This window comes from Drosophila erecta, unplaced genomic scaffold (genome assembly GCF_003286155.1).
Source record: "Drosophila erecta strain 14021-0224.00,06,07 unplaced genomic scaffold, DereRS2 tig00000126-arrow-pilon, whole genome shotgun sequence".
NCBI classification, from domain to species: domain Eukaryota; kingdom Metazoa; phylum Arthropoda; class Insecta; order Diptera; family Drosophilidae; genus Drosophila; species Drosophila erecta.
The window spans coordinates 8,857,186-8,867,565 of NW_020825209.1; the positions used below are offsets into that span (position 1 = coordinate 8,857,186).

A 10,380-nucleotide genomic window follows, 5' to 3' on the forward strand; every position below is an offset into this window, starting at 1 on the left:
TTATATTATATAAATATATTATAAATTTATATATTATTTTTCGCTCTCAAAATATTGATTTTTTTTATTTGCCATTAGGATCTTACAAATTATCGATAACACCAACTGGTATGAACAGGTAAAAAAATGTCTATCTATATCAGCAAATTTAAGTGAAAAGTAGTGTGTTTTTGAATTATAAAAATCACCTGTCATCGCATTAAATTAAAAAAATACAAATTCAGTATCCAAACAGAATTGTTCTAAAAAATCGAATAACGCTTTTCCAATAAGAAACAATATCCAATTGGATCACTCGATAGCACCTGTTACCCACACGTATGTATTATGATCTCAATATTAACTTATCGTTAAAATTAAAGATAGAGATATAGAGATATGTAATTTGTTGTTCTTAACAAAGTCTTATTACAGTAACTCAAGCACCAACTATATTACAATATTAAGAACAAATAACGTGTAAAAGTGAGATCGTGCGATAGAAATATCGATTTGAGCGATGAATGTGGTATCGATGTTTTTTCACTCCACGCAATTGCATATTTGCCGTATATATCGGCATTAATTGTATAACTTTCACACCTCTACCTTGTCTTGCAGTCAGTATTTAGTCAAACAAAAAAAATAAACTACATTTGTTAGAGCTTGATAAGAGCTCAGATTGTCTTCAGTGTGTGTGCCCGTCAAGCAACAAATCGACGTGTTTTTTTTCGAGTATGATTTTACATAGCATAAATCATTATTAAATTGCAGTAAGCATACGGGCAGCAAATCTTTTCAATTCATTGGGAAAAAATGTGAAGTGCGAAAGTGCGTGTGTGTGCGCGCTTGCAAATGCAATATATACATACAAATCTTGTTTATTTGATGTAAAAGCATCCGAATAATTTACCGTTTATCTAATTATGTTCTTGTTTATGTGGCATATTGCGGCACTGCAAGTGTGCGCGCTCATGTGCATGTGTGTGTGTGTGTGTGGGTGTGTGTGAATTGGGAAGTACCGCTACTCAATTGGATGTATATACGCTGAATTTCGTAAATTTCCTGGCATTGTCCCATTGTTATCAGGCGCAAAGCAGTGACATTTAAATTCGATTTTTGATTTTCATGCACATACACATACATGGGGAGGGGGAAAACAAAAGCAAAATCGCTGTACATGTATTAGTCAGTGACTAATTGTTCAAAGCGCAACTCAACATGGCTGACTTTTTCTGTGGTGAGCAGCGATTTTTGATGATAATGCTGCCTCTTTTCTTTTCAAACTCTCTCGCGAGTCTCAATTCGCTCTCGCTCTCTCCAGTGCTCTCTCTCTCTCTCCCTCGCTCACCTCAAATAAAATAAAGTGCTGGTAATTTTCCCGTCCACACGGCAAGTGCAGAAACGAAAGAAATCGAGAAAAAAATACCGATACAAAGGATTAATCGTAGGAAATAAGTTCGTCTATATATTTTGTTGCACAAAAGCAATTGGCCATACAATAAGATATTCGGTGTTTTATTTTAAGGGCGTTCACATCCATATGTACAAATGTATGTACATATAGGCTTTTATCTTTCATTTTTTCATCCGGTGACGCTGTCACTTTCTATCAACAATAAAATAACGCCCACAATTGGAATTTTCCTCATTCTTGCCGCATCAGTGCTCCATTAGTTCATTACTACATGTTTATCCATGTTTATTTGTTTTTCGTGCAGCTAAAACGTTCCAATGGAAACCGAATCTTGAACAAGAAACCGACAAATATCGAACACAATTAAACAACAAACCCTCGAAACAAATCAAATAAAAACTGTTACAAAGTGTGCAATTCAAGAAAACATAGTATAGGCATTGTTTTCGCAGAGATATATTTACGTTGTAAAGGTCTGTTAATAACTAGACCTCACTGTAGTAGTCAAGATGACGCAACCACTGCCCATCCGCTTTCAGGAGCATTTACAGGTGAGTAATATTAAATATTTTGAATCTACTATCATTAAATATCTACGTACAATCCACCAATATGCCACGAATACCTCCCATTACATCCGATTCGTGAGCTGCCCTACATTTTCTTGTGGAAATTTCACGGTTTCCAACTCTAAATGAACATGTAAACATAAGAAATTGGAGCTTAGGTCGAGTTTCTACTATGCCATACCCTCTATTTCAAGTCTCTAGATTTAATATACCTTAAATTCCATTTGCGGACACTGTATTTTCAATAGAAATAGTTATAATTCGAACGTTTATCTAGACTAAAAATTTAGATAAATTTGTATCTAAACTAGAGTAAAATATTTCCCTTTTCTAATAGTAAATGTAGGTCAATCTAGGACACTTCAATAATGAATAAATCAGACTTACAAAGTCGTATGAGTGCGTATGCTATGATTTTCAATTTATTAATTAACACACATTTTCAATCTCCACTTTGCACAGCTCACAAATGTCGGGATCAACGCCAATTCATTTTCATTTAGCACGCTTACGATGGAATCGGATAAGTTTATTTGCGTGCGGGAGAAGGTGAATGATACCGCCCAAGTGGTCATCATTGACATGAACGACGCCACCAATCCCACGCGGCGTCCCATCTCAGCGGATTCGGCTATCATGAATCCAGCTAGCAAGGTCATTGCACTCAAAGGTAAATCAACCCGAAGGTCCAGTCGATCAAAATGCCCGAAGCGGATCAGATTTTAGATTAAAGTAATAGTAAAGTAAAGGGTATATAATGGACTTGTAAACAGGTCTGCTTGTGACTACGTGTCCCTAAGATAACGCTCTAAAAATCTTTAAACGTCCGTTAAACTCCAACTTCCTGAATTCCTTGAGTTCCTGTTTAGAGAAGAATGGATTTGCACTGATTTTCGATCGGCTGGGAGAATGCATTTTCGAATATGTGTAACTTTCGAATGTTTCTTTTAGCGCAAAAGACGTTGCAGATCTTCAACATTGAGATGAAGTCGAAAATGAAGGCTCATACCATGAACGAGGATGTGGTGTTCTGGAAGTGGATCTCCCTCAACACGCTAGCTCTGGTCACAGAAACGAGTGTGTTCCATTGGTCCATGGAAGGCGATTCGATGCCGCAGAAGATGTTTGACCGGCATTCATCGCTGAACGGGTGTCAAATCATCAACTACCGCTGCAATGCCTCCCAGCAGTGGCTTCTCCTGGTCGGCATTTCGGCTCTGCCGAGTCGCGTTGCCGGTGCCATGCAGTTGTATTCGGTGGAGCGCAAGGTCTCTCAGGCCATCGAGGGGCACGCGGCCAGCTTTGCCACGTTCAAAATCGATGCCAACAAAGAGCCAACCACTCTGTTCTGCTTTGCTGTGCGCACGGCCACTGGGGGCAAGCTTCATATTATCGAAGTTGGTGCTCCGCCGAACGGCAATCAGCCGTTTGCCAAGAAGGCTGTCGATGTCTTCTTTCCGCCGGAAGCACAAAATGATTTCCCAGTGGCAATGCAAGTCTCTGCGAAGTACGACACCATTTACTTGATAACCAAGTATGGATACATACATCTGTATGACATGGAGACGGCCACGTGCATATACATGAATCGTATATCGGCCGATACGATCTTTGTTACCGCACCGCATGAGGCAAGTGGTGGCATCATTGGCGTCAATCGCAAGGGACAGGTCCTTTCCGTGACCGTCGACGAGGAGCAGATCATTCCCTACATCAACACTGTTCTGCAGAATCCCGATTTGGCCCTTCGCATGGCTGTGCGCAACAATTTGGCCGGCGCCGAAGATCTCTTTGTGCGAAAGTTCAACAAGCTCTTTACAGCCGGCCAGTATGCCGAGGCGGCTAAAGTTGCGGCCCTGGCACCCAAGGCCATTCTGCGGACGCCACAGACGATCCAGCGTTTCCAACAGGTGCAGACACCAGCTGGGTCCACGACTCCGCCGCTGCTGCAATACTTTGGCATTCTCCTGGACCAGGGCAAGCTGAACAAGTTCGAGTCCCTGGAGCTGTGCCGACCAGTCTTGCTGCAGGGCAAGAAACAGTTGTGCGAGAAGTGGCTGAAGGAGGAGAAGCTGGAGTGCAGCGAGGAGTTGGGAGATCTGGTAAAGGCCTCCGATCTTACGCTTGCCCTCTCCATCTATCTACGTGCAAACGTTCCCAACAAGGTTATCCAATGTTTTGCTGAGACCGGACAATTCCAGAAGATTGTTCTCTACGCCAAGAAAGTCAACTATACGCCCGATTACGTTTTCCTGCTGCGCTCCGTGATGCGAAGCAACCCGGAGCAGGGAGCTGGTTTCGCCTCCATGTTGGTGGCCGAGGAAGAGCCCCTGGCGGACATCAATCAGATTGTGGACATCTTCATGGAGCACTCCATGGTGCAGCAGTGCACTGCATTCCTGCTGGACGCCCTCAAGCATAACCGACCCGCTGAGGGTGCCCTCCAGACGCGCCTGCTGGAAATGAATCTGATGTCTGCTCCGCAGGTGGCCGACGCCATCCTGGGCAACGCTATGTTCACCCACTACGATCGGGCACACATTGCCCAGCTGTGCGAGAAGGCAGGACTGCTCCAGCGCGCCCTCGAGCACTACACGGATCTGTATGACATTAAGCGGGCCGTGGTGCACACGCATATGCTGAACGCCGAATGGCTGGTCAGTTTCTTCGGCACTCTGTCGGTGGAGGACTCACTGGAATGTCTGAAGGCAATGCTTACGGCGAATTTGCGTCAGAACTTGCAGATCTGTGTGCAGATTGCCACCAAGTACCACGAACAGCTGACCAACAAGGCACTGATTGACCTGTTCGAAGGTTTCAAGAGCTACGACGGACTGTTCTACTTCCTGAGCAGCATTGTCAACTTCTCACAGGATCCAGAAGTGCACTTCAAATACATTCAGGCGGCCTGCAAGACTAATCAGATTAAGGAGGTGGAGCGCATTTGCCGCGAATCGAACTGCTACAATCCCGAACGGGTGAAGAACTTCTTGAAGGAGGCCAAGCTGACGGATCAGTTACCTTTAATTATTGTTTGTGATCGTTTCGATTTTGTGCACGACTTAGTGCTTTATCTGTATCGTAACAATCTGCAGAAGTACATCGAAATTTATGTGCAGAAAGTGAATCCATCCCGCTTGCCTGTTGTTGTGGGTGGACTTCTTGATGTTGATTGTAGTGAGGATATAATCAAAAATCTAATTCTTGTTGTCAAGGGACAATTCTCAACCGACGAGCTCGTCGAAGAGGTCGAGAAGCGCAACCGTCTCAAGCTCCTCCTTCCCTGGCTGGAGTCCCGAGTTCACGAGGGCTGCGTTGAGCCAGCCACCCACAATGCCTTGGCCAAGATCTACATTGACTCGAACAACAATCCCGAGAGATATCTTAAGGAGAATCAGTACTACGATAGCCGTGTGGTCGGTCGCTACTGCGAGAAGCGGGATCCCCATTTGGCGTGTGTTGCCTACGAGCGTGGATTGTGCGATCGCGAGCTGATCGCCGTTTGCAACGAGAACTCACTGTTCAAAAGCGAAGCACGCTATTTGGTTGGTCGGCGCGACGCCGAACTCTGGGCTGAGGTCCTTTCGGAGAGCAATCCCTACAAGCGCCAGTTGATCGATCAGGTGGTGCAGACGGCTTTGTCCGAGACCCAGGATCCCGATGACATCTCTGTAACGGTCAAGGCATTCATGACCGCCGATTTGCCCAATGAGCTCATCGAACTTCTAGAGAAGATTATTCTGGACTCGTCCGTCTTTAGCGACCATCGCAATCTGCAGAACTTGCTTATTCTTACAGCCATCAAGGCTGATCGCACCCGAGTAATGGACTACATCAACAGGCTGGAGAACTACGATGCTCCGGATATCGCGAACATTGCGATCAGTAATCAGTTGTACGAAGAAGCCTTTGCCATCTTCAAGAAGTTCGATGTGAACACATCGGCCATTCAGGTGCTCATCGATCAAGTGAACAACCTGGAGCGGGCCAACGAGTTCGCCGAGCGGTGCAATGAGCCGGCCGTTTGGTCGCAGCTGGCCAAGGCCCAACTGCAGCAGGGTTTGGTCAAGGAGGCTATCGATTCGTACATCAAGGCTGATGATCCGAGCGCCTACGTCGATGTCGTCGATGTGGCCAGCAAGGTGGAGTCGTGGGATGACCTCGTTCGCTATCTGCAAATGGCACGCAAGAAGGCACGCGAATCTTACATCGAGAGCGAATTGATTTATGCCTATGCTCGCACTGGACGTCTGGCCGATCTGGAGGAGTTCATTTCGGGTCCCAACCATGCCGATATCCAGAAGATTGGCAACCGTTGCTTCAGCGACGGCATGTACGATGCAGCGAAGCTTCTGTACAACAATGTGAGCAACTTTGCTCGTCTGGCCATTACTTTGGTCTACTTGAAGGAGTTCCAAGGGGCCGTGGACTCGGCGCGGAAAGCCAACTCAACGCGCACATGGAAGGAGGTGTGTTTCGCCTGCGTGGACGCCGAGGAGTTTAGGCTAGCTCAGATGTGTGGTCTGCACATTGTGGTGCATGCCGATGAGCTGGAGGATCTGATTAATTACTATCAGAACCGGGGATATTTCGATGAATTGATTGCGCTACTCGAGTCGGCTTTGGGACTGGAACGTGCGCACATGGGAATGTTCACCGAATTAGCTATACTTTATTCAAAATTCAAACCTTCCAAAATGCGAGAGCACTTGGAGCTGTTCTGGTCTCGCGTTAACATTCCAAAAGTTCTGCGTGCCGCTGAATCGGCTCACTTGTGGTCGGAGCTGGTATTCCTGTATGACAAGTACGAGGAGTACGACAACGCTGTCCTGGCCATGATGGCCCATCCCACGGAGGCGTGGCGTGAGGGCCACTTCAAGGACATCATCACCAAGGTGGCCAACATTGAGTTGTACTACAAGGCCATCGAATTCTATTTGGACTTCAAGCCTCTGCTGTTGAACGATATGCTCCTCGTGCTGGCACCCAGAATGGATCACACTCGTGCTGTTAGTTACTTCTCCAAGACCGGCTATTTGCCCCTCGTCAAGCCTTATCTGCGTTCAGTCCAATCTCTCAATAACAAGGCAATTAACGAAGCCCTGAACGGACTCTTAATAGACGAGGAGGACTACCAGGGTCTGCGCAACTCGATCGATGGATTTGACAACTTTGATAACATTGCGTTGGCACAGAAACTTGAAAAGCACGAACTTACCGAATTCCGTAGGATTGCCGCCTACTTGTACAAGGGTGAGTTGACCATATTTGGTGTATATTTGCACAATAAAAACTGACAAAAATGTTCATTATTATCCTAGGAAATAACCGCTGGAAACAGAGCGTTGAGCTCTGCAAAAAGGACAAACTCTACAAGGATGCTATGGAGTACGCCGCCGAATCTTGCAAGCAAGATATTGCCGAGGAGTTGTTGGGTTGGTTCCTAGAACGTGACGCTTACGATTGTTTTGCAGCTTGTCTTTATCAGGTGGGTCGAAGAATAATGAATGATAATTCAATTAAAGCCACAGCAGTGTCCGAAAAATGTGAAAGATGAGCTCTTTCATTAATATATCTGTATGAATTTACAGTGCTACGACTTGCTGCGCCCTGATGTCATTTTGGAGTTGGCCTGGAAACATAAAATCGTGGACTTTGCCATGCCCTATTTAATCCAGGTACATCCATTTCATTGCATAGCTACTGATGCCATATTAATTTGGTGTATATTATCTAGGTTCTGCGGGAATACACAACAAAGGTGGACAAACTGGAGTTAAACGAAGCTCAGCGCGAGAAGGAGGACGACTCAACTGAGCACAAAAACATTATTCAGATGGAGCCCCAACTGATGATCACCGCTGGCCCAGCAATGGGAATACCTCCACAATATGCACAGAATTATCCACCCGGTGCAGCAACGGTAACAGCGGCAGCAGGACGCAACATGGGCTATCCCTACTTGTAGGATTTGCACCCGATGAAGAAAGCATCAAAACAACATTAAAAACAAATGTATCAGCATTAAAGGAATACCAATAAAATAAGAAAAATAACCTATTAATTGCATGTGCGCCAAAAATTACCAAAACGAAACAACAACAACAACACAGTAATATAACTTCGAACATCATTAAATTAAAGCAATGCAATTAACAATCAAACTTTTGGTTTGTTGTAGACAGTTAAAAATTGATTATATGTTTTGATAATTACAGCACTCTTTATTCAAATATAACAGAATATATTACTTTTTATCATAATTAACTATGTTATTGTCAGTCGGTTAAAGTATTGAGGGTTTCGAAAGGTTGGTTTCTTTTAGTTTTAGTAAGATAACTCGAAAACCAAATTGAATTTTGCTTTAGGACTGAAAAGCATAGGGCATGAGGGGAAGATCATTTTCTCGAAAGTTTCATGGAGTTAAATGAAGGAAATTTACAAAATATCTCGACCATTTACTGTTTGTCATTTTTAAAAAACGTTAAAAGCGCTTTGTCTTACTAAAAAAAACTTGTTTTACGGTTTTTTTTTTGTCAATTGGTGGTTTTTGTGATTGTAAAACCGTTAATCGTTTTAGATTTACAATATTGTGAACCGGATAAAGTTTCGGTTCTTGTTGAGATGTAGCTTATTGAATGTTTAAAAGAGCCGCATATGTATACGCATAAACTCCTGTTCTCCGCATAATTGAAGCTGTTTGTGAAATGCTACATGGTGAGAACTGGACATTTTGACTCACAAGCACGATTGATGGGTGTGCAGTTGATTGATTCATCGTTTAAGCTGATTTTTTGCTTAACTGCAATCAACGTTCGAATTGCTCCAGTATCAGGATTATCAAGCTTTTGAGTTGGCCAATATAACGAAAGTAAACACGGTAAGTTGTCTTTTGTTCCAGTTATAAACGAGTTTTCCTGAAAACAAATTGATCCATCTCCAAAAAGTAAATTATAGGGTGCGAATTTTTTCCTCATGACGTGTCAATTTTTGCCTCTTCTGCACAATATTGTATATGTGTAGGCATAAATACAAGAATGCAATCCAAGTTAAAATATTAAAACCAATAATTCTTGCTGCTTTTTCAGAATTCTTCGAATTTCGTATCCATGACAAGAAAGATATTTGTTTTGTAATATTACATCTCTGATTCAAATTATATTGTTTAATTGAACTTATTCGGCAGCTACAATTTTGAAATCAAAGACTTTCGGTTAAATTTGAATTTATTATATTTACTCTCCACCTATATTTGCCAACCATATTCATTAGTGATCTTTAATAATAATATTTTTAAGTCTATAGCTTTAAAATATTTTTGTTGCTGGTTTTCTTATCTCTCGAAATAAAATTCAACTGTCATTGTTGTGGAACTTTTTAGTATGCAATCATGTTATTCTTTTCACATTAACTTATCTTATCTACGAACAAAAAATCAAAAAATGCGTATTTGTTGTAGTCGTATGTACTTTAGAGCATAAATATGTTATATTATTTGGTAAATATATATGTGTAATCATATTATTACTAATTAGATAATTTTAATTAGGCTGTTTTACATTCAGAATACATTTTAGTTATCTTTACCTTTTTATTTAGATCGGAAAATAAATCTGTATGTTATTTCTTCTGCATTTATGTATAATTTCTTACAATTTTGGACATTTGATGTGTTCGAGCTTGTCTTCGGTGGATGCAGAAATGGCTAATTACATACCAGTTGTATTCATATCATAATATAATATATATAAGCATTTTTAATACTAATGCATTTAAATCAGTAATCAATAATTTAATTAACGGTGGATCATTCGACACATGCTTAATTCAATTACTTACATATCCATTTTTGCCACTACAATACGAATGGATAGACAAAAACCATCGCGTAACACACAAGATCATACGCTCCCTCCTCACCTCTTGCGCTCCCATGACAGGTTTTCGAATTCAATAAACAAATTTTGAATTTCACTTTCGGCTCCTCATCAGGTTCTCGAAGTTACCTTATCTAGCTCCATATCAGCATTCACTCCAGCCAGCAATCTAAACTGCATGGTTGTCAACTTGTCGTACCCGCTGCTGCTGACTTGGCTCTACCCTCGACTGCTCAGCACTCTTGCTAAATGAAGATTAAGCTTGAGAGCTTGAATAAAATATAACTAACATATTATTTCTATACATTGTGTAGCCTTATGCAAAAGCTGTTATATAAAAAAAATGGCTTAATCCTACTTGCACATGACCATGCATATCTAATGGTAAATCGGAAAACTATATTGTATCTGTTTCTTTCGCGGCGTTCTTTGTTTCAAACATATTAGTCAATATATACTCTTAGTTTGCTACTTTTTAAAATCAGCGCAGGACGACTCCTCCTTCATTTTTCGTTTTTTTTCGTTTTTAGGATTTTGT

General features: G+C 42.0%; 1 protein-coding gene across 7 annotated transcripts; it reads left to right on the forward strand.

The window, feature by feature from the left end:
• The first annotated feature begins 506 nt into the window (after positions 1 to 506).
• LOC6550602 (clathrin heavy chain) lies at positions 507 to 8,228 on the forward strand. Of its 7 annotated transcripts, none has more exons than XM_026982349.1 (7): positions 507 to 810; positions 1,701 to 1,947; positions 2,428 to 2,635; positions 2,917 to 7,218; positions 7,287 to 7,453; positions 7,557 to 7,643; positions 7,703 to 8,228. In XM_026982349.1, exons 2-7 carry the CDS (start codon positions 1,906 to 1,908, stop codon positions 7,931 to 7,933), a joined length of 5,037 nt encoding a protein of 1,678 aa, XP_026838150.1. In that variant the 5' UTR covers positions 507 to 810; positions 1,701 to 1,905; the 3' UTR covers positions 7,934 to 8,228. The 7 variants fall into 7 exon arrangements, with proteins under 7 accessions (XP_026838150.1, XP_015011276.1, XP_015011275.1 ...); XM_015155790.2 differs by having other exon boundaries at positions 508 to 752; XM_015155789.2 differs by having other exon boundaries at positions 508 to 714.
• Positions 8,229 to 10,380: the final 2,152 nt, after the last annotated feature.